General features: G+C 33.7%; 1 protein-coding gene and 1 long non-coding RNA gene across 10 annotated transcripts in view; one reads left to right on the top strand and one right to left on the bottom strand.

The window, feature by feature from the left end:
• LOC105483303 (sodium voltage-gated channel alpha subunit 9) overlaps positions 1-15,161 on the top strand; it is a 180,808-nt gene extending 165,647 nt beyond the window's left edge. For all 4 annotated transcript variants that reach the window (XM_011744101.2, XM_071072886.1, XM_024793261.2 and 1 more), the window contains 3 exons: positions 8,478-8,582; positions 8,717-8,987; positions 12,339-15,161. In XM_011744101.2, coding sequence (XP_011742403.2) covers positions 8,478-8,582; positions 8,717-8,987; positions 12,339-13,531 — 1,569 coding nt within the window. In that variant the 3' untranslated portion in view covers positions 13,532-15,161. The remainder of the gene's footprint in view (positions 1-8,477; positions 8,583-8,716; positions 8,988-12,338) is intronic.
• The window catches only part of LOC105483302 (uncharacterized), a 143,000-nt gene that overhangs the window by 68,781 nt on the left and 48,722 nt on the right, over positions 1-25,497 (bottom strand). For all 6 annotated transcript variants that reach the window (XR_011609847.1, XR_011609845.1, XR_011609844.1 and 3 more), the window contains exon 3: positions 12,385-12,564. This is a non-coding gene — a long non-coding RNA (uncharacterized lncRNA). The remainder of the gene's footprint in view (positions 1-12,384; positions 12,565-25,497) is intronic.

Below are 25,497 nucleotides of genomic sequence, written 5' to 3'. Positions count from 1 at the left end.
TTCTGGGCTTTTTCTCCTGTTCCATTAGCCAATATATCTGTGTGTATGCCAATACCATAGCTTTTTATTTTGAAATGAGAGAATATTGTACCTCCAGCTTTGTTCTTTTTGCTCAGATTGCTTTGGCCATTTGGCATCTTTTTTATTTTATTCAAATTTTAGCATTTTTGACTATTTCTGTGAAAACTGACATTAGAATTTTGATAGAGATTGCATTCATTTTAACAATATTAGTTCTTCCAACACATGAACATGAAATATATTACAATTGATTTGTCTTCCTCAGTTGTTTTTTTTTTTTTAATCAAGGTATAGTTTTCAGTATACAGATCTTTGACCTTCCTGGTTAAATTTACTTCAAAGTATTTTATTTATTTATTTTGATGCTGTTTTAAATAGGATTAATGTCTTAATTTCTTTGTTGGAAACCTCATTGTTAATGTATAGAAATATTACTGATTTTTCTATGTTGATTTTGCAAACTGCACTTTACTGAATTTATGTATCAGTTTTAACAGTTCTCAGTACAGTGTTCAGAGTTTTCTACATATAAGATCATGTCATTAGCAAACAGAGATAATTTTATTTCTTGTTTTCTTACATGGATGTCTTTTATTTCTTTTTCTTGCCTAATTGCTATGGATGGGACTTCTAGTACTATGTCAAAAAGAAGTAGTAACAGTCAATATCCTTGTCTTGTTCCTGATCTTAGAAGAAAAGCTCCCAACTTTTCACAGTTTTTGTATAATGTTAGCTGTGGGCTTGTCATATATGGCTTTATTTTGTTAAGGTACATTCCTTCCATATCTATTTTTTGAGATTTTCTTATGAATATATGCTAGATTTTATCAAATGCTTTGTCTGCATCTAGTAAGATGATCATATGATGTTTGTTCTTATTTTGTTAATGTAGCATATCACATTTATTGATTTATGCATGTTTAACCATTTTTGCATCCCTCAGATAAATCCCAAATAATCATGGTGACTGATTTTTTAAGTGTGCTAGGGAATTCAGTTTGCTAATATTTTATTGAGGATTTTTAGATCTATGTTCATCAAGAATATTGGCCTGCAGTTTTCTTTTCTGGTAGTATACTCTTATGGTTTTCATATCAGTGTAATGCTGTCCTCATAAAATGAGTTTGACCTCCTCTTCAATTTTTGGAAGAATTTGAGAAGAATTCATATTACTTCTTTAAATAGAATTCACCAGTGACCTTTTCCTTTTTTTTTTTTTTTTTTTTTTGATTGGAGACTTAATTTGTTACTGATCTATTTTCTTTACCTAGTATTGGTTTGTTCAGATGTAATATTTCTTGCTGATTTAGTCTTGGTAGGTTGCATGTTTCTAAAGATTAGTTCATTTCTTCTAGGTTATTCAGTTTGATGGTGTATGGTTGTTCACAGTAATAGTTTATGATTCCTTGTATGTATGTGTTATCAGTGTTAGTCTCCCTTCTTTCATTTCAGATGTTGTTTGTCTTTTTTCCCTTTGTTAGTCTAGTTAAAGGTTTTTCAATTTTCTTTTTTCAAAAAAACAACTTTTTAGTATTTGCTTTGTTTATTTCTATCCTTATCTTTGTTATTTTCTTCCTTCTGCAAAGTTTGGGGATATTTTGTTCTTCTTTTTCTAATCACTAAGATGTAATATTAGGTTGTTAATTTGAGATTGTCCTTCTTTCTTTAATGTAGGCAATTATTACTACCAATTTTTCTCTCAGTGCTTCTTTTTCTACATTCCATACTATTTGTTATCTTGTGTTTCCATTGTCATTGATCTCAAAATATTTTCTGCTTTTCCATATAATTTTCTCTTTGACCCATTGGCTCTTCAGGAGCATGTCGTTTAATTTCCACATAATTATGAGTTGTTCAATGTTATTCCTCTTATTGACTTCTAGTTTCATGTCATCGTGAACAGAAAAGGTACTCGATATGATTTTAATCTTCTTAAATTTGTTAAAGCTTGTTTTGTGGCCTAACATGTGATCTATCCTGGAGAGTGTTTCATGTGATTTGAGAAGAATTTGTATTTTGTTGCTGTTGGATGAACTCTTCTATAAATATCTGTTAGGTCCATTGGATTAAAGTGTAGTTCATGCCTTCCTGTAATGAGAGACTGCAGAAATTATGTCAGGAGTAAGCCAGGGAAGAAGTCACTCTCCTATTCTTGGTGGTAGAGACCTTCCACCTCTATTAAAAGAAAGATTGTAGAGTTGGGATTGTCTCTGTAGGAAGCCAGGGAAGAAGGCTGGGCAATGCTATTCCTCTTGTTTAGGCTGAAGAAGGTTTATTCTTCATTTGCTATGTAGATTTCCAAGTACTGGAAGAGGCCAGAACCACAGGGAGCGGCTGGAAAATGTGCAGCCTAATGGTTTCTATGGGAAAGTTGGAAGATGGTCTGATCCCAGGAATTAAAGCTTCTGAAAGGGCTCAGGCAGTTCAACACCCCCCATTGTTCTTTGTACTTCAGAGAAAACTCCAATGGCTTATCTCTGCCATTTCACAAGCATGGTGATCTAAAAGCCAAACTCTGTTGCAGGGACTATAAAAGTTGAGTTCTACAAAATGGAAAACTAAGGCACTTATGAAGATGATTATATAATATAGTTCATATCTTCTCTCTTTCCACTCTAGAAAAATCATTTTCTAGAAATAAATACGTTTCCTCAAATTAAAAAAAAAAAAAAAAGGTTGGGTTCTATATGTGTGCTATAGCTTCTCAACCCTTGGGAAGCAGCTGCAAATTCAGTTTTCTTCCTAAATGTAAGGCACTGTGCTCAGGGTGGGGTTAGTGCATGAGTGTCTTTCCACTTTTTCTACACATTTTGATATGGATATTTTCTGTCCTCTGGTATGTTTGAGTTTTTCTACTGGATTATGGGTTTCTCTGCAGAGAACTGATCCATATGTATGTAGATGTTTACTTGGTATGTCTGTGAGATAAAAAAAATAGTCATAAGCCTCCTATTTCACAATGTTGTTAAGTCACTTCCTTCAAAAGTTGTAATTTTCTTTTCTTACAGTGTCTTTGTCTGGCTTTGGTATGAGAGTAATTCTGGCCCCATAAAATGACTTTCGAAGTGTTCTCTCCTCTTCAAATTTTTAAGAGTTTGAGAAGAATTAATGTTGATTCTTCTTTAAATGTTTGGTTAGACTTCTCCTGTGAAGCCAACTGGTCCTGTACATTTCTTTTTGGGGAGTTACTATTATTATTATTATTATTATTGGTTCAATCTGTAGCATATCCTGTGTGTTTGTTATCCATTTGGTCTATAGCGTTGTTCAAATCCACAGTTTGTTTATACATTCCATGTCTGGCTGTTCTGTTCATTATTGCAAGTCAAGTATTGATGTATCCTACTGTTATGGTATTGCTGTATGTTTATCCCTTCAAATCTGTCAATGATTGCTTTATGTATTTACATGCTTTGATGATGGATTCACATATATTTATAATTGTTATATCTTCTTGATGAATTAACTCTTTTATCTTATTTAATGACCTACTTTGTCTCTTGTGACAGTTTTTTTTTTTTTTTTTTTTTTTTTTTAACCTAATGTCTATTTTGGTTGATATAATTATAGTCAGTCCTCTGTGTCTGTGGGTTTTACATCATAGATTCAGTCAATGCTGATTGAAAACACTGTATTCATGGAATGTGAAATCCAGATACAGAGGGTCAATTTTTTTTATCCACAGGTCCTGCAGGGCTAACTGTGGGACTTAAGCATCCTCAATTTTGGTATCCCTTGGGGTTCCAGAACCATGACCCTGTAGATACTAAAGGACAACTGTATAGCCCCATTACTCTCTTTTGGTTACCGTTTGTACAGAATGTATCTTTTTTGACTGGGCACGGTGGCTCATACCTGTAATCCTAGCACTTTGGGAGGCCAAGGCAGGTGGATCACAAGGTCAGGAGATCGAGACCATCCTGGCTAACATGGTGAAACCCTGTCTCTACTAAAAACACACACACAAAAAATTAGCCAGACGTGGTCGTGGGCGCCTGTTGTCCCAGCTACTCGGGAGGCTGAGGCAGGAGAATGGTGTGAACCTGGGAGGCAGAGCTTGCAGTGAGCTGAGATCGCACCACTGCACTCCAGACTGGGTGACAGAGTGAGACTCTGTCTCAAAAAAAAAAGAAAGAAAAGAAAAAGAAAAACAGAATTTATCTTTTCTATCAATTAACTTTCAAACTATGTTTTCTTAAATTTGAAATGAGTATCTGGAAACAGCATATAACGATCTTGTTTTCATAAATCTATGCAGGCATTGTAGGTCTTTTCATTGGGAAGTTTAATCCATTTGTATTTGAAATAATCATTGGTAGATAAGGACTTACTATTGCCTTTTTGTTGAATTTTTCTGTTTTGTAATTCTTTTTTCTGTCTTTTTCTCTCTTGACTGTCTTCTTTTGTGATTGGTTGATATTTTACTGTGATATGCTATGATTTCTGATTTCTCTTTTTTATTTCTGTATTTTTACATGGATTTTCCATGAGGCAATCACAAATATAATAGTCTACTTTAAGCTGATAACTTAACTTAAATCATGTACCAAAAATCTTTACTTTTAATACCTCCCTCACACTTTTTGTTATAACTGTCACAATTTACATCTTTTTATAATGTGTTTCTACAAACATATTTTTGTAATTTTAATTATTCTTAATTATTTTGACATATAACTTTTATATTAGAATTATAAATGATTTACATAATACTATTTAGAAAAAATAATAGCCTGACTTACAGAATATCTTCCACCTAGGTTTTAAAGGGGTGCATTTTGCACAAGGCCTATATAAGCTATAGGGAAACAAAACACCCACACAAGTTTCTCTATTGAGGTAATTCATAATCTTCTATTAGTTTTATCCCACTCTTCATCATATTGACAACCAGGGTATCATTAGGGAAAAACAAAATCTATTACTTTGATTTTCTCCTCTAAGTTAGAGTTTTCTCCTCTGCAGAAGTTTTTCTGCAGCTTCTTCTGTTAAGTTCTTGGCAAGCTGTAATATTCAGTCCCCATTAATGAACAATAAAGGATCTGGGCTTCTCTTGACATTGACATGAAGTCTCTCTCTCTCTCATGCCTTTCCAGTAGGTGAGATGAATATGAAAATTACATAAAGACTGCATATTAAATAGAGGAAAGCTGAGTTAAAACAGTCTAAGGTGGCTGAATATGGTGGCTCATGCCTGTAATCCCAGCACTTTGGGAGGCAAAAGCAGGCAGATCGCTTGAGGCCAGGAGTTGGAAACCAGACCAGCCAACATGGCGAAACTCTATCTCTACTAAAAATACAAAAATTAGCCTGGTGTGGTGGCATGCACCTGTAATCCCAGCTACTTGGGAGGCTGAGACATGAGAATCACTTGAACCCAGGAGGTGGAGGTTGCAGTGGGCCAAGATGGTGGCACTGCACTCCAGCCTGTGCCTCAGAGCAAGACTCCATCAAAAACAGCAGCAACAACAAGAACACTCTAAGGCAGAAAGGGAAGTCTGGTTAACATTAGGTATTTGATGAATAAGAAAATTCAGTATAATAGGAAGCTTCCCATTCAATAGCAAACCGAAATAAATAAATAAATAAATAAATAAATAAATAAATAAATAAGAGAAAGCTGAATATTACGAAATCCAAGAGAATAAAGGGAAACCATAACCAGATCATCTTTAACTCCAGTACCCTGCAAGTTAAGTAATGATCTCAGAACTAGAAATCCTTGAAAATAAATTCTCAATTATATGGATTATACTAATTTATGCTGTGACTAAAAAAGATGTAATTACAGATCAATGTAGAATATACATAAATCTGTAAAACTTACAGATAATTTAAGAAATTAGCAGAGAATGAAGGGAGCAACTGAAGCTTCTAGCCCTCTTTGTGAGATTTAGGCTTTTCCAGTCAAAAACCTCATTTAGATGTTATGTTATTTTGTGTTGATTTTAAAAGTTATATTTTCTTTTACATAATTAATTGGAAAGTCCTTCAGTTTGGGTCTGATAATTGATAACTTCCTCAGTACCCAGAAATCTATCAAGCATAATGTTGACATCCAATAAAGTGTTTATGTTGAAATCCTTTATTTAGAATTAAAAAGGTAGTCAAAGAGTTTCTTGAAACAGAGATATAGAAATGTATATTATCTTTTTAGTTTATATTCATTTTTCTGTAAAGGAATAATGGCATATTAAAATGAATATAAAATTAATACAATTTTGGTTATTGTATGGAGCCCCTATTCTTTTTTGCTGTTATACTTTAAGTTCTAGGGTACATGTGCACAATGTGCAGGTTTGTTACATACGTATACGTGTACCATGTTTGTTTGGTGCACCCATCAACTTGTCATTTACATTAGGTATTTCTCCTAATGCAATCCCTCCCACAGATCCCAACCCTCCAGCAGGCCCCGGTGTGTGATATTCCCCTTCCTGTGTCCTTGTGTTCTCATTGTTCAACTCCCACTTATGAGTGAGAACATGCAGAGTTTGATTTTCCGTCCTTGTGATATTTTGCTGAGAATGTTGGTTTCCAGCTTCATTCATGTCCCTGCAAAGGACATGAACTCATCATTTTTTATGGCTGCATAGTATTCCATGGTGTATATATGCCACATTTTCTTTATCCAGTCTATTATTGATGGACATTTGGGTTGGTTCCAAGTCTTTGCTATTGTGTATAGTACTGCAATAAACATAAGTGTGTGTGTGTCTTTATAGTAGCATGATGTATAATCCTTTGGGTATATATCCAGTAATGAGATTGCTGGGTCAAATAGTATTACTAATTCTAGATCTTTGAGGGATCGCCACAGTGTCTTCCACAATGATTGAACTAATTTACACTCTCACCAACAGTGTAAAAGTGTTCCTATTTCTCCACATCCTCTCCAGCATCTGTTGTTTACTGACTTTAGTGATCGCCATTCTAATTGGCGTGAGATGGTATCTCATTGTGGTTTTGATTTGTCTTTCTCTGACGACCAGTGATGATGAACATTTTTTTTCATAGGTCTGTTGGCTGCATAAATGCCTTCTTTTGAGAAGTGTCTGTTCATATCCTTTGCCCACTTTTTGATGGAGTTGTTTGTTTGTTTTCTTTTCTTGTAAATTTGTTTAAGTTCTTTGTGGATTCTGGATATTAGCCCTTTGTCAGATGGATAGATTGCAAAAATTTTCTCCCATTCAGTAGGTTGCCTGTTCACTCTGATGACAGTTTCTTTTGCTGTGTAGAAGCTCTTTGGTTTAATTAGATCCCATTTGTCTATTTTGGCTTTTGTTGTCATTGCTTTTAGTGTTTTACTCATGAAGTCTTTGCCCACGCCTATGTCCCTGAATGGCATTGCCTAGGGTTTCTTCTAAGGTTTTTATGGTTTTAGGTCTTACATTTAAGTCCTTAATCCATCTTGAGTTAATTTTTTTTTAAGGTGTAAGGAAGGGATCCAGTGTCAACTTTCTACATATGGCTAGCCAGTTTTCCCAGCACCATTTATTAAATAGGGAATCCTATCCCCATTCATCATTTTTGTCAGGTTTGTCCAAGATCAGATGGTTGTAGATGTGTGGTGCTATTTCTGAGGTCTCTGTTCTGTTCCATTGGTCTATATATCTGTTTTGGTACCGTACCATGCTGATTTGGTTACTGTAGCTTTTTAGCATAGTTTGAAGTCAGGTAGTGTGATGCCTCCAGCTTGGTTATTTTTGTTTGGGATTATCTTGGCTATGCAGGCTCTTTGTTGGCTCCACATGAAATTTAAAGTAGTTTTTTCCAATTCTGTGAAGAAAGTCAATGGGAGCTTGATGAAAATAGCATTGAATCTATAAATTACCTTGGGCAGTATGGTCATTTTCACGATATTGATTTTTCCTATCCATGAGCATGGAATATTCTTCCATTTGTTTGTGTCCTCTTTTATTTTGTTGAGCAGTAGTTTGTAGTTCTCCTTGAAGACGTCCTTCACATCCCTTGTAAGTTGGATTCCTAGGTATTTTATTCTCTTTGTAGTAATTGTGAATGGGAGTTCACTCATGATTTGGCTCCCTATTCTTTATCAAAGTTCTGAATATTAGCCAAATCATCAAAGAGGATATTCATTACCTTTAATTCTTATAACTTTTCTTAGCAATAAAATTCATGGTAAGACAGCTAGCAGATAAAAAATGTACAAGTACATAGTTTAAAACAACACTGATTAGCACACCAAAAGAAAATTGAGCCAATCCTTGTTATATGTAATACAAATATTTTATATATGTACATTTAGCTGTGTTTGGAGACCCACGTTTCTACACATATATAATTATTTAAGATATAGTTTATGTATAGCTACCATGAACACAATAAAATACATTTTATTTCTATATTAACACATTTTAACCTATCTTAGTGATCTGTAGAAAGATCTAGACAATGATTCTGGTTTTAACTACATTTCTTTTTTGTTTCTTTACCTTGGAGGTCAAGACATCTTTATGACAGAAGAACAGAAGAAATACTACAATGCAATGAAAAAGCTGGGGTCCAAGAAGCCACAAAAGCCAATTCCTCGTCCAGGGGTAAAAAAAAAAATGTATCTTTAGCATATAGATTTTCAAATTATTTCTAATTCATTTTTAATGCACATCTTTAATTTCTAGATACTACTTGAAAAATTTACTCTGCATTCAATATTATTCTCGTTTCTTTGCAGAACAAAATCCAAGGATGTATATTTGACCTAGTGACAAATCAAGCATTTGATATCAGTATCATGGTTCTTATCTGTCTCAACATGGTAACCATGATGGTAGAAAAGGAGGGTCAAAGTCCATATATGACTGACGTTTTATATTGGATAAATGTGGTTTTTATAATCCTTTTCACTGGAGAATGTGTGCTAAAACTGATCTCCCTCAGATACTACTACTTCACTATAGGATGGAATATTTTTGATTTTGTGGTTGTGATTATCTCCATTGTAGGTAAGAATATTTATTATTCAGATTTTATTTTTTGAGTAAAGCTAAACTTCACTTATGCTCAAGGAAGTATATTCTGAATTCTTGAATGCAGATTTATTCTTGAGTAAGTCAATATAATGAAAGAATGAAAAAATCCTAAAAAGCAAAATAAAAATATCTGTGTCTCTCATACTACAGTGTTTCTGGGTTTACGCTACAGGCCCCAAAGCCAAATATTTCTATCTGTTAGAAGGAAATTATACTTGTTGATATTTAGTTTCCAATATTACCTTTGCAAAGCTAGTTACCATGTTTATATATAGCTGTGTATATAGCTGTGTCTTGGAAAAACCAGTGTTGAATCTGAAATCACTTCTGGTTTTAGCACATGTGAGACTTGTCATTTGATTAATGATAATATCAATAGCCAGAATATCTGTGAATTTCTGAAAATTCTTCCAGAATTTAAAGTGAAGTTAAAGTCTCTAGAAATGCCAGTTTTATTTTTTAAGGCTTAATACTTCACAAGTGTATAAAATGCGAATCATTCCTCAACCAGCCATGGTCATGTCTGTGAATAACAGCACATGATTTTATACTTCCTACATATTCATTATCATGGCTGTTTTTCTATCTTCTTGGGGTTTTTTTCATTATTTTCACATATCTTGCAAAGTATTTTAGGATTGTATTTCTTTTTAGAATTATAAACTTTTAATAGAGATTATAGAGATTATTTACTACAAACTTAATCAACAGGTTATCAGTCTGAAAAGGTTAAAGGTTGCATAACTTAGACACATAAAACTGAGTGCCACAGAACAGAATAAGCATTTAAAATCAATATTTGGAAAAGGATATTATCACCAGAAGTCATACCAAAATTGATATAGGAAAATCAATTAAAATTTAGATGAGAATTTCACACTAACAATAATAATTCTGAAAGCATTCCCATTAAGTCAGGGAAAAAAAGGTGTCCCTGTATCATCCCTGTTTTTAATAGTGTTGGCCAACGCAATTAGATAAGAAAACAAAGAGGTACATATATCTAAACAATGGAGCAAACGATCCTTATCTTAATATAATGACCTTCTTCATATAATGAAAGAACTTCTTCATATAATGAATGACCTTCTTCATATAATGAAAGAGAATCAACTAAAAATAAATTCAATTAGAGTTGAAAAGGTACAAATTTTAAATTACATGTGCCAACACTAATAATCTTATACATGAAAAAAATAGAAAATCTGATTCACAATTGCAATAAAAATAAAGTAAATTATCTAACAATAACTTTATCATATGAGACTTCTGAAGAAAACTTTAGGATATAAAAGAAAGCTGAAATAATTGAAAGGATTATCATGTACTTAGATAAGCTTCTATCATTGTAATTAAGACTTTTTTATTTATTAATCTACAAGTTCAAGGAAAATATCAATGAGTCTTTTTATGCAGTGGGGGTAATAAATTGACAATAACAATGTAAGTCTAAATGATTCTAAATTCATCGGAAGAAAATTAGGGTGATAAGAGGTGGCTTATTCTGCAAAATATTAAGACTTATAATATTGATGTTAAGTAAAACTGTTCAAATACAAAAGCTCAATGAGTTTGAAGAGAGAGTCCAAATTAAACTTTAATGTATAATTACCAATTTACTGAGTGAACGGATCACATGAATCAAAGTCTATAGTTAAAAAAAGAGATTCTAGTAGGAAATATGTAGAAATAGACATATAACCATATACTCTTATAGTCCTTTCTATTCATAACACAAATTTGTAAAGCTAAAAAAAAATGAAGAAGAAATGACTGCACAAAAACAAAATATTCTTTGAGGAAAAAATCATCATAAATAAAAGGTTGAAAGACAAAAAATAGGGGAAATGTTTATGTAACAGTTAAGGCTGAGAAAGGATCAATACTTTAAATAGAAAATTGTTCTTATAAATTAATAAGAATATAGTAAAAATCCCAATAGACACATGGGAAAATACCAACTAAGCCAAAAACAGAAGTTAAAAACAACCAATAAGGATACAAAATGACAAAATACAAGACAAATTGTGGATTATTTTCACAAAAAATGCAAATAAATTACAATAGTAGATGTTTTCAAATGTCATGACCATTTTTTGGTAAAAAGTTATAAAGAAGAATGGTAGTACTCAATACTGGTGAACGTGTAAGGTATGAGCACATTCATATACTGCCATTAGAAATGTTAATTAGTACAGGCTTTCTGGAGATAGGTTCAGCTATATATAGTGTATTTATATATACACATACATACTATATATAGTATATATTATGTATATATATAGCATGTGTATATATATATGGTATGCGTGTATACATAGTATGTGTATATTTATATAACTGTATATATGCTGTTGAAACAAGTTCTGTTAATATATTATTAAAACGTACTCATGCAATTAGGAGAACATACCTATTTAGATATTCATTTCAGTAACAAAAATGGAAACAGTATAAGTGCTAGTCTTCAATCTGTGGTTATTTTAAGAGAGCATTATACCACTATAATAAGTTATTTTGTTGTCATTTTTATGAAACTATCTCCATGACACATAAATAAATTAAAATAGGTTACAGGCTGGGAACCATGGCTCATGCCTATAATCCCAGCACATTGGGAGGCCGAGGTGGGTGAAATCATTTGAAGTCAGAAGTTTGAGACCAGCCTGGCCAACATGGTGAAACCCGTCCCTACCAAAAATATAAAAATTAACCAGGTGTGGTGGCACATGCCTGCAGTCCCAGCTACTCTGGAGGCTGAGGCTGGAGAATCACTTGATCTTGGGATGCGGAGATTGCAGTGAGCCAACATCACGCCACTGCACTCCAACTTTGGTGATAGAGCGAGACCCTGTCTTGAAAAATAAATAAAAAATAGGCTACAAAAAAAGCTTATATAACATGAATACATTTGTTTGTGTGTGTACATATGCTTGCACAGAAAAATGTCTGAAGTGATACTCAAAAAAATATTGATAATAGTTATTGTTGTTGACATTTCAGGTGGTTTATATTTTCTTTTAGCATTTAATGGTATTGGTTGAATTTTCTATGTGAGTAGGTATTATTCTTAAAATTTAAAACACTATTATGGAGGAAGAAAATGGCCCATGAACTTAGTAAAAAGGAGAAAATGTCAGAATGGTAATGTCAGTCATTTTTCTTTGGAATTGCTTAATCCTTTTTTAAGTAATTGCATTCAGTATAAAATAACTGTCTTGAATTCATAAGAAATGAGTTGACAGATAAAACTGTTTAGAGTCATCATTTTATGTAGCATAGATATTTAGATATTTTATTTCTATTATTTTCCTCCACACATAGGTATGTTTCTAGCTGATTTGATTGAAACATATTTTGTGTCCCCTACCCTGTTCCGAGTGATCCGTCTTGCCAGGATTGGCCGAATCTTACGTCTAGTCAAAGGAGCAAAGGGGATCCGCACGCTGCTCTTTGCTTTGATGATGTCCCTTCCTGCATTGTTTAACATCGGCCTCTTGCTTTTCCTGGTCATGTTCATCTACGCCATCTTTGGGATGTCCAACTTTGCCTATGTTAAAAAGGAAGATGGAATTAATGACATGTTCAATTTTGAGACCTTTGGCAACAGTATGATTTGCCTGTTCCAAATTACAACCTCTGCTGGCTGGGATGGATTGCTAGCGCCTATTCTTAACAGTAAGCCACCTGACTGTGATCCAAAAAAAGTTCATCCTGGAAGTTCAGTTGAAGGAGACTGTGGTAACCCATCTGTTGGAATATTCTACTTTGTTAGTTATATCATCATTTCCTTCCTGGTTGTGGTGAACATGTACATTGCAGTCATACTGGAGAATTTTAGTGTTGCCACTGAAGAAAGTACTGAACCTCTGAGTGAGGATGACTTTGAGATGTTCTATGAAGTTTGGGAGAAGTTTGATCCAGATGCAACTCAGTTTATAGAATATAACAAGCTCTCTGATTTTGCAGCTGCCCTGGATCCTCCTCTTCTCATAGCAAAACCCAACAAAGTCCAACTCATTGCCATGGATCTGCCCATGGTCAGTGGTGACCGGATCCATTGTCTTGACATCTTATTTGCTTTTACAAAGCGTGTTTTGGGTGAGAGTGGGGAGATGGATTCTCTTCGTTCACAGATGGAAGAAAGGTTCATGTCTGCAAATCCTTCCAAAGTTTCCTATGAACCCATCACAACCACACTGAAACGGAAACAAGAGGATGTGTCTGCTACTGTCATTCAACGTGCTTATAGACGTTACCGCTTAAGGCAAAATGTCAAAAATATATCAAGTATATACATAAAAGATGGAGACAGAGATGATGATTTACTCAATAAAAAAGATATGGCTTTTGATAACGTTAATGAGAACTCAAGTCCAGAAAAAACAGATGCCACTTCATCCACCACCTCTCCACCTTCATATGATAGTGTAACAAAGCCAGACAAAGAGAAATATGAACAAGACAGAACAGAAAAGGAAGACAAAGGGAAAGACAGCAAGGAAAGCAAAAAATAGAACTTCATTTTTGATATATTGTTTACAGCCTGTGAAAGTGATTTATTTGTGTTAATAAAACTCTTTTGAGGAGGTCTATGCCAAAATCCTTTTTATCAAAATATTCTCAAAGGCAGTGCAGTCACTAACCCTGATTTCCTAAGAACGGTGGGCAGCGTTAGCAGATGGTTATTTTTGCACTGATGATTCTGTAAGAATCGTAAGAGAACTCTGTAGGAATTGCTGATTATAGTAAACAAAGGTGATTCAGTTTTTTGGTTTTTAATAAATCAGAAGACCACATAGAAAACTTTTACATCTGCCTTGTCATCTTTTCACAGGATTGTAATTATTCATATTTCCCATGTAAATAAACAACACACACACACACAGAAAAATCTATTATTTATCTATTATTTGAAAATCAACAAAAGTATTTTGCCTTGGCTTTGCAATGAGATGCTTGATAGAAGTAATGAACATTAGTAATGAATGTTTAGTTAAAATGCATTATTAGGGAGCTTGACTTTTTAGCAATGTACAGAGGTTATTCTATATATTGAGGTGCTTAAATTTATTCTACATTGCATTAGAACCAATTTATATGTGCCTATAAAATGCCATGGGATTAAAAATATATGTAGGCTATTCGTTTCTACAAATGCTTTTCATTCATCTTGACTCACATGCCAACAAGGATAATACTTACCTTTAGAGTATTGTGTTTCATAGCCTTTCTTCTTTCATATCCCTCTTTGTTCATAGAATAACCACAGAACTTGAAAAATTATTCTAAGTACATATTACACTCCTCAAAAAATAAAGATAACTGAGAAAAAAAGTAATTGACGGAAGTTCTATTTGCTATTACTTATATAGCCTAACATTGGGCTGTGCTGCCCAAAATACTGATAATAGTCTCTTAAACTTTTGTCAAATTTTCCTGCTTTCTCATGCGGTATTGTTTAGTCATCCTTTAGCTGTAAGCAAAGTTGATGAAATCCTTCCTGATATGCACTTAGTTGTTTGACCATGGTATATGTGTGAGCAGATAATAACCTTGGCACAGTATTTATTGCATCACTTGTATACAATCCTGTGTTTGGCAAGCTTTCAAGTCATATAATATGACAGACTTTCAACACAGATATATGTGTTTAGTATGAATAAAAAAGCATTGAAATAGGGATTCTTGCCAACTTGCTCTCTTGCTACCAACTTACTTTCCTAAATTATGGAAGTAATCTTTTGGACCTACATGCTTCAATGTATACAATGAGGAAGATGTCACCTTCTCCTTAAAATTCTATTATATGAAATATATTTTGCCTCAATCAACACAGTACCATGGGCTTCTAATTTATCAAGCACATATTCATTTTGCATTAGCTGTATACATCTAGTTTTTTGAAAACACCTATTAATAGTACTTTGAAAAGAAATAACTGTAATGCTTTTTTTCATGAGTTTATTTCAGGAATATGAGATCTTTCTTCTATAAAGTCATTCATGCACAGGCAAAAGTTGAGCTACATAGATAGAACATAGTTTTATTTAGAAGATTTTTGTGGGAGGTTTTGAAGCGAATATATAAAACATCTTTCACTAATTTGCTTTTCATATTTAAAAAATAATAAATTACATTTATATAATAAATTACATTTATATAATAAATGTTTAAAGTACATATTTTTGTTGTTCTGAAAATTGAAAAAGAAAGGATTTAAATGTACTTATAGAAACAAACGGTTATGGTTAAAGAATGAGACAGGAAGTCTAGAATGTTTTTAAATTGTGATATATTTTACAACATCCGTTATGACTTTGAGACATTTGTTCTAATGTACGTATAAAACTATATCTAGGGCTAAAGATTCTTTATACCATCTTAGGTTCATTCATCTTAGGTTATTTGAACCACTTTTTAATTTAATATGAAAGACAGCATGCAGTGTTTTCCGAGACTATATAGATCATTGCATCCCATACCTGCCACGCCTGTTGGAAATAGGTTTTGATAATTTAAGTAGGGACCTACAAAAAATATATTACAGTCATCAAATTTTTTAATACATTCAATTAAGAATTTAACATCACCTTAAATTTGAATTCAATCTATCATTATTTCAAACTCACAAGTTAACTGCATTATGAATACTTATATAATATAGTATGAAAAGATGTTTGACAGGTTTGTGTGTAATTTTCTATTAATGTTTTTACATTGCCTTGTTTTTATGTAAAATAAAAAATACGGGCAACTGGTTCGTTAACACAATTTCTTCTTAGCTTTTCAAAAATATATATAAAGTTGTTCTTTTTCCTATTTCATGAACTATGATTTTTTTAAAAATAACATGGTTAAGTTTTATATATATTTATGTTTGTTTCAGAAATGTCTACTTGTGACTTTTTATCAATTAAAAACAATATTTGGAAGAAAGAGCCTATTAAGTATAACCTTGAAGTAAAATTAGACTTCTCTTTCCGTGTGGATTACTGTTTGTACTGATTGTATCACCCGTCAGAAGGCATTGTCATATTAATATTTAAATTTTATAATCACTGAACTTATTACACCCAACAATACAGAATGGCAGTTACACTGAAGAATTTAATTTAGAATAAAATGGAAGCAAACAGGTTTTCTAAAAATTTTTTTTAACTGACCAGGTCTCGCTCTGTCACCCAGGCTAGAGTGCAGTGGCATGATCATAGCTCTCTGCAGCCTCAACTCTGGGCTCAAGCAACCCTCTTGCCTCAGCCTCCCAAGTAGCTAGGACTACAGGTGCATGCCACCATGCCCGGCTAATATTTAAATTTTTGTAGATAAGGGGTCTTGCTCTGTTGCCCCAGGCTAGTCTCAAACTCCTGGCTTCAAGTGGTCCTACAGCCATGACCTGCCAACATGCTGGATTACAGGCATGAGCCACCATGCCCCAGACAGGTTTGAACACAAATCTTTCGAATGAAAATTAGAGAATCTAATTTTAGCATTTTGATAGTTACCTAGTTTGCAAAAGATTTGGGTGACTTGTGAGCTGTTTTTAAATGCTGATTGTTGAACATCACAAATATTTAGCATGATTTTATAGAATTTTGATAGCTTTATTAAAAAGAGTGAAAATAGAATGCATACATAAATAAAGCAGTTCTAAATAGCTATTTCAGAGAAATGTTAATAGAAGTACTGAGAGAAGGGCCAACTAAATTAGGATGGCCAGGGAATTGGCCTGGGTTTAGGACCTATGTATAAAGGCCACCAGTTTTTAAAAAATATCTGTGGTTTATTATGTTATTATCTTCCTGAGGAAAACAATCAAGAATTGCTTCATGAAAATAAATAAATAGCCATGAATATAATAAAGCTGTTTACATAGGATTCTTTACAAATTTCATAGATCTATGAATGCTCAAAATGTTTGAGTTTGTCATAAATTATATTGTAGTTATACTTGAGACCGACACATTGTAATATAATCTAAGAATAAAAGTTATGCAAAATAAAATTATGTTTACACGTATTTTCTGTTTCAGTGAGAATAACCACAGGTGGGTAAAGTCAGTGCATATCTAAATAAGTTACAGCAACTGACAGCTTTTTCCTTTTCATTGAAAGAAGGACAGCTTTAAACATCCTCCATAAGAAGTGTTCCCGGGAAACAAAGACAAGGATAAAGAATCTAGAATTCCAAAGCAATTTCTTGAAATCTACATCAAGGTTTGTGCAAGGGAGAAAATTGAGACAGGAAGCAAAAATATGCAAACATCTAGCCATGCAGTGATGTATACATTTTTGTGTAATAGCATTAAGAGGTGGTATAGCATACATAATGGCTAAGAGCTTTGGTTCATGGAGACTGTATTGTTCCTGTATGACACAGAGGTAGCCTGGGTTCTTACATTTTTAGTAGCAAATTGGTTGCCATACTAACTACTATTACTACTAATATAAATTCTTGATTCTGTATTGTCAGTCATTGTTCTAATTTCTTTGTGTAGCTTGTCTCATTCTACCCTTACAACCGCATCATGGAGTATTACTCTTTTTCTCATTTTACAGATGGGAAAGGTGTACCAGCTCTTAAGAGGTGGTATAGCATACATAATGCCTAAGAACATGGGTTCTAGGACTAGAACTATATTTGTATCCCAGTTAAGTCATGACCCTATGAGTTTGCTAAATACATTCTTTAACCTATATGGGCCTCAACTTTCTTATCTATAAAATGAGGAGAAGAGTACTACTTCGTTACGTGGTTGTAATGACAGAATGAGACAAGCTTCATGAGGAAATTAGAACAATGACTGAAAACACATTAAGAATTTATATTAGTAGTAGAGTAGTTAATATGGCAATCAATTTGCTACTAAAAATGTAAGAACCCAGGCTACCTCTGTATCATACAGGAACAATACAGTCTCCATGAATGTTAAATAATGACAATATTTTCTCTATTTTATATGAGTAAGTATAACTATAGTGCCCAAAAGAGTTTCGTGCACCCATTGGTAGGTAGTAAATATTTAGTGAAGTGGCATATACACAAAATATTTCAAAATTTAGCTACTTATGAGATTTATGAATTCAAACAACATATTAAAATCAGGAAATGTGCACATTTATAAAGGTCTAGCTTGTTCCCAAAAAGTGCAGGTGGTTCTTCCCATTTTTAGCTGAGTAATTAATACAACCCTCTACTTTAGCTGTAAGCATCAAGTCCTGTTGATGGTCATTAGGTAAGATATTCTAAAAATAATTGCTATACTAGGCCATTATTTCAACTTTGTATGTTATCATAATAGCATGTAAAAGGTGTAAAATATTCCTTGGGACTTCTGTACTGATAGTTGTAATAGCCATTCTGCAAAATAGAATTATAATCAGTGAATAATACTGTAATCCATTTCAACATAAGTGATTGTCATACACATAAATTTTTTACAACAACAAAGCTAAATTCTTTCACATTGTTGATAACGCTATGCCATAACCCAAGCAAAATGAGCTGCAGGGTACATGGTAATCTCTCTCAAGGGAGGGAGAAATTACATACTAGCAAGAGCAGAAGGGATTTTGCTGCAATAGTATTTGATGCACACAGGAAATGAAACATGAATAATTGATAGTTATAAACAAGCAATAGAGTGAACATGCTACTCTTAGCTTGAATCCCTATTACTCTGAGAGCCATATCTACATTAATAATTGATCTGTCTGAGAAAAAGGTAATTTGAAGAGATTTATGAGACATTGGTAATAACCGCATCATTGTGCTTTAGCTTGAATCTTTTTAAATATATCCTTAGAAACAACAGAAACAATAGATAAAAGCAATGCACAATAAGTATACAGAAAATGTTCAGAGCTTGTTAAAATTTTTGAAAATCTAGTAGAATTGAGCAAAAGTTATTCCTGTTTAAGTTGTAATATTTGCTGGCATGACCTAGTTTTTATTTTATTTCCTACAAGACAAAATGTCTTCAAGTTAGTTTAGTTATATCCTTTTTATAAAAATATAATTCTTCTCTAATATACCGTCATGATTCATTTCTATTTTTAGTGATATACAAAATTTAGAATTTATGGGAAAATTACATCCAGTGAATATTAAGAATGCTTTCCCATTAAATTATTATTTCTAAATATGTGAAAACATAATCTGGGGTTCCATGTGCTGCTTTAAAGAAATACATTATTTTACTTATGGCTGGCCCTTCATCTGAAGTCTCCGGATTTACTCCCTTTAAATATCTTGTGTCTTCTACTCTGTACATTGACAATATGTTAAAATGTGCTTTCTCCTGCTCTTAGGCTACTCTTGAGAACTGCCCATTTTTATATGAGAAAGAACGATATCTTGCTCATATAAGAAAAGGATATAAACCAGCTGTGATACACTAATTCCTTCTAACAGAACAGAAAAAATAAATGGATGGGGTTACATGTGTCTTTATACACAACACAGATAACTATACCCAGGCTCCTGCCTCATAAAAATTGTGAGATAATACATCTGTATTATTTTAAGCTGCTAAATTTGTGATCATTTGTTACAAAGGATCAAACACAAATGCATGCTCCTGTTTTCCAATGTACCATGCTAATATATAAATACAGATGAGCAAATGCGGCTAGAAAGGATATTTTATCAAACCACAATGGCTCATACAGACTGTGAGGGTAAAAAGAGAAGGACACTGATGAGACAGTTTGGCACACTGATCTTGCCCACAAAAGACTGATGTAGAAAACAAAGGCTAATTGTTATCTTATCAAAAATTTAAAGGAGGAGATTTTCTTCCCTGTTGACTATCCTATTAGTGTCGACCATTCAGTGCAGCTTATTCTTGACAAAGCACCTTATCAAATTTTTACACAGAAGCCAAAGAAAATGGGCAATCTTAAGTAATTTTCTCAAAGTCAAAGAGAATCTGAAGTATACTTGTCCCACTCATGCTTTTAAAACGTAGGCCAAGAGAATCTACAGCAAATGTCTTCTAAAATGTTTCATTTAGAACATAAAAAAGTTTCTATGTCAATACATTTAAGGAAGGGTGCATTATATATTTCACTCTTAGAGTAACATAATTCACTTTAGCATGTTACATGCTTGCAGAAGATATGAGACTCAGGAGTCAGAGACAATAATAGATTATTACTTAGAGCAATAGTAGGAGCCAGAGTATTATCATTTTTGTGTTGGTCTTAGACAGCTGGGGCTGCCATAATAATATACCATAGACTGGGTGGCTAGAACAACAGAAATTTATTTCTAACAGTTCCCGAGGCTGAGGAGTCCAAGATCAAGGTGCCAGCCAATTTCATTCCCCACTGAGGGCTCATTTCCTGTCTAGCAGAGGGCAGCATTCTCACTCTGTCTTCACATGGAGGAGGCAGTGAGTTCTGGTCTCTCTTCTTTTTTCCATAGGAATACTAATCTCGTGATGGAATATATATATATATATATATATATATATATATATATATATACAGTCAGTCCTCCATATCCATGGTTTCTAATCTGTGGATTCAACCAACTCTGGATCAGAAATATTTGGGGAAAAAATCCACAAAGTCCCGAAAAGCAAAACTTGAATTTGCCATATGCTGAGTACTACATTGAATCCATACACATGAAGTGATGTGTAGGTAATTTTAAAGTATATAGGAGGTTGTGTGTAGGTTATAAGCAAACACTATGCCATTTATAGGAGAGACTTGAGCATCTGTGGATTTTGGTATTCTCAGGGAGTCCAGAAGCCAATCCCCAACAGATACTAAGGGAAAACTGTATTATCATGATAAATAAATTACATTTTCCTTCATTACATTTTCCTTCATGACATTAGTACCACCATTCATCCAGTTTTCCAAACTAGTAATCCTCTTCATTAACCCTCCACATTTATTCACCAAGACCAGTTCATTCTACCACCTAATGTAATGTAAATCCATCAGCTTCTCTTAATTTCCACTGTCAATCCCTAATCCAATCCATCACCACTTCTAACCTCTTTATAAGACAATATGATAACCTATTTGGTTTATCTTCCTAAATGTATTCTTGTCTTACTTCCAAATCTATTCTCAGTACAGTAGCCAGAGTGGATTTTATGAGACTGTGACATTTCCCTGCTTAAAATTTTGGGTCATTTTCCTGCATGAAATTCTGTAATATTTCTCCATTATTGTTATGACAAATTCTAAAATCCTCAGCAAAGATTTTACAAGCTCTATACTGTTACAGTCTACAAGTTCTACAAGCTTTCCAGCCCTACACCATGTCAGCCTCACTGCTCTTATCTTCCCTCTTTCCCTATCTTAATCTGTGTGCTTCAGTCTCAATAGTTTTCTGTTTGTAGGGTCTTCTCAACAAAAGCATAGTATATTCTTGGATTCTTATATTCTTATACAGTGCCAGTGCTTTCTGGCCTGAGAGAGACTACACAGCTCTTTCACATTGCAAGTTGAGTGCATGTTTGAAACTGTCCCACTGCTCATAAAATTAGTATAGAAAACTGGCATTTTTGAAGGACTAAGTTAAAAGTATTTTCCTCTATACCTTTAACAAAGTAGAAAAAAACAGAGATAATGTCTGGTAGGAAATAAAGGGATTGAAAAATGAAAACTTTCACATACATTCTACATTAAAATCAGACATTAATTTCTCTAAGGTCTGAGTTTCTCAATATTGGCAATCTTGATACTTGGGCTGGATAATTCTTTGTTGTGAGAGGCTGTCCTGTGCATGGTGGGATGTTTAACAGCATCACTGGTCTCTAACCACTAGATATCAATAAACATTCCTAATTCCACCAGTTATGACAAATAAAAATGGCCCCATCTTTGCTAAATGTCCTCAGGGGGACAAAATCTTCCCCAGTGGACAATGACTGATCTCTGACAATGTCTATCAAGGTATGAATAATGGATGACCCACATTGCCTTTGCTATTAGTTTAAAAAACAGTGAGACTTACCCAAGATCTACTGAATTGGAACCTCTGGGGATAGACCCCCCAAATAATCACACAGCAACAGTGAAGACCATTACCCCAAAAATGACTAACTTGTTGTCCTAGGGATATTAAGTGCTCTTGATTTTCTCTTTTAAAATATTGCTGTAAATTCAAAATGGTGTCTTTCTGTGAGAAATTGAGTCAATTATCTTTAAGTTCAGGTGTTTCTTTTTGGCTAGCAGGTAAGCTTTGGGTACATTCAGACATGATAATTCTTCCAATGGGTATTCAAGAGTTTGGGTTGCCATTTTTATTATAATTACATGGAACATTCACAGAGATGGGATCACTTATTCAAGTGGAGTTTCTTTGACATGCTAAGTGTTAGTGCTTTGTTACAATTTGCACTTTGAAACAAAGAACTTTTTTCCAAGAAAAATAATTCAGACATAATATTTCAGGTCAGCTTTTTCAGATCATATCCCGAATGAATAATAAGTGGGGCTTTATTTCATCACATTCATTTCATTACATTTAAGTTTTCTCATGCTGCTAGTTGAAAAAAATAGGTAACTTTTTCCTCAACTTCCTCTGAATAGAATTTTATATTCAGCATAGGCCCACCAAGCAGACATCCCTTAAACTGAGTGTGCTGTGATTCAAAACAAGTCAGAGGAAATTCTATATTGGAGGAGGAGGCAGATAAAAATTTTCTAGGGCCTGAGACTTACACAATTCTCTAATTCAGATGTATACCCCTCTAGAAATTTGTTTCAATAATATATAAGCTGTTTTTCCAGAGAAATATCACTCATCAACTAACTTTTTTTATTCTTAATAGTTATTTGATTTCTCACTCCCTTAAGTGTATTTTTTAAAAAAAATATTAAAAATACTCAACTTGTCTTAACATTTCCGGCCAAAGACAATGAATGAGACAAGGATTAAAATTTACAGTTAAAATATAAATGTATGCTTCTGACTGAAGATAGTTTATTATAATTTTCTGTGATGCTCTTCTCATTTTGAGAAATTATGAGTTACCTTTGTAACAAAATTTTATGGATGAAAAGAAAGTGTGAAATGCCACAGAAAATATCTTTTTCTCTTAAAAAAATCCTGTAAAGTTTATAACTACCAAACTTCTCAGTATCAAATCTAATTTTGACTCCCTCTAAAATTAATAAAGATAAAATTGTATTGTAACACCTCAACAACTCAGCTCATCTTGATATACTGATTCTTGTCCATGACCTTAATAGAATCAGTCTGATAAAGCTCTGATAAAAGAGGAGGAGGAGGAGGAAACCGAAGTGGGAAAAGAATTCTTCCATGCTTCATTTTCTGCCCAATTTATTTTCTTTTATTTACTCATCTTATCCTAATCACCTCATTTCTATCTTAAATTCAGAGCAAATATTAATAAGTGATTTGGAGTCACCTAATTTGGCCTGGTGCTTGCAATTAAAAGACATGCTTATCTCTAAAGAATCATACATTGTCCATGTATTTTAAAGACAAGTGAGTCTGCCTCCTATAAGCCTCAGCCAGAATACTACTTAGAGCAGCATTATGGGCAAAAAGGAATCCGGGAGGGAGCCAGGAAAAATAAGACAAAAAATTGACTTTAGCGTCGTGACACTGAGCTGGAGCACTTTGATCTGCACAAGCTGAGGAACCATTCTGGCAGCTTCAAATGGTAGGCTTCGGCATTTTTCCCCTATCACATTTCTTCCTGTCAAGTTATTTCCTCCTAGTGTAAGAGAACTTCCTCCCTGCTTCTGTCTCCTTGGGACCTAAAGTCAACAAAACTAATCTCTTCCGTTTTATGAGATCAATAAAGCAAATTAGACATGGCATTGAAAGTACTTAACAATTTAAGCCCTGCTTTTTGGAATGCAATCTTTTGTCTTTAGGAATTGTTTAAAAAATGTCAATATACAAACATATACATAGCAGTATCTTTTATATAATATCAAGAATTTAAATTTTTGTCACTAACAGTGTGGCTGTAAACTTGAACAATATAGCATACTTTCTGAACCTCAGTTTCTTTAGCTATAAAAGACTGATACTCAGCAGTTCCCAAGTATATAAACACATAGTAGAAACCATGCATTTTTGGAAGCACCTCCCAAACCAGGATTCAGTCATAAATTCAATAAAATGACATTATGCAGATACTGTGTCCTGAAAAAAATAGTCAATGATGATAGTACTATGCTATAATTGTATATCTATCATGAGAACAGGATGGAGTAGTACTTCCATCTAGCCAAATAGGCAAGAGCTGACTTTTTAAAACTGACTAGGAGTTAGTTTGAATGTGTTTAACTTGAGGTATTATAGGCTAAATAAGTCTTAAAGGCAATTAGATATAAAAGTGTGGACTTCAATGGAGACATTAGGGTTAGAGACACATATCCAGGAGCCATTGCTTCCTAAGGTGGCTGAATCCAAACTACCAGACCAAGTCAACAAGGAAAAGTATATGTAAGGAGAAGGGAGAAGCACACCACCACTTCGGAAAGAGAACATGATCAGCATTACAAAATTTTATGTGATTGTCAAGCAACTAAGCACTTGAAGAGTCTGTCATTCATTATAGGAATTTCTGTGGAATAATAGATTTATTTTATTTTATTTTTTATTTTTTGAGACGGAGTCTTGCTCTATCACCCAGGCTGGAGTGCAGTGGCCAGATCTCAGCTCACTGCAATATTTTATTTTTTATTATACTTTAAGTTCTGGGGTACATGTGCACAACGTGCAGGTTTGTTACATATGTATACATGGGCTGTGTTGGTTTGCTGCACCCATTAACTCATCATTTACATTAGGTATTTCTCCTAATGCTATCCCTCCCCCGTCCCCTGACCCCACGACAAGCCCTGGTGTGTGATGTTCCTGCCCTGTGTACAAGTGTTCTCATTGTTCAATTCCCACCTATGAGTTTGAACATGCGGTGTTTGGTTTTCTGTCCTTGCAATAGCTTGCTAACAATGATGGTTTCCAGCTTCATCCGTGTTGCTACAAAGGACATGAACTCATCCTATTTGATGGCTGCATAGTATTCCATGGTATATATGTGCCACATTTTCTTAATCCAGTCTATCATTGATGGACATTTGGGTCAGTTCCAAGTCTTCACTATTGTGTATAGTGCCACAATAAACATATGTGTGCATGTGTCTTTATAGTTGTATGATTTATAATCCTTTGGGTATATACCCAGTAATGGGATCGCTGTGGCAAATGGTATTTCTAGTTCTAGATCCTTGAGGGATCACCACACTGTTTTCCACAATGGTTGAACTAGTTTACACTCCCACCAACAGTGTAAAAGTGTTCCAATTTCTCCACATCCTCTCCAGCACCTGTTGTTTCCTGACTTTTTAATGATTGTCATTCTAACTGGTGTGAGATGGTATCTCATTGTGGTTTTGATTTGTGTTTCGCTGATGACCAGTGATGATGAACATTTTTTCATGTGTCTGTTGGCTGCATAAATGTCTTCTTTTGAAA

Source organism: Macaca nemestrina, chromosome 11 (genome assembly GCF_043159975.1).
Source record: "Macaca nemestrina isolate mMacNem1 chromosome 11, mMacNem.hap1, whole genome shotgun sequence".
Taxonomy (NCBI): Eukaryota; Metazoa; Chordata; class Mammalia; order Primates; family Cercopithecidae; genus Macaca; species Macaca nemestrina.
Note: the sequence above shows the minus strand (reverse complement) of the source record. Positions and strands in the feature narration are given on the sequence as shown.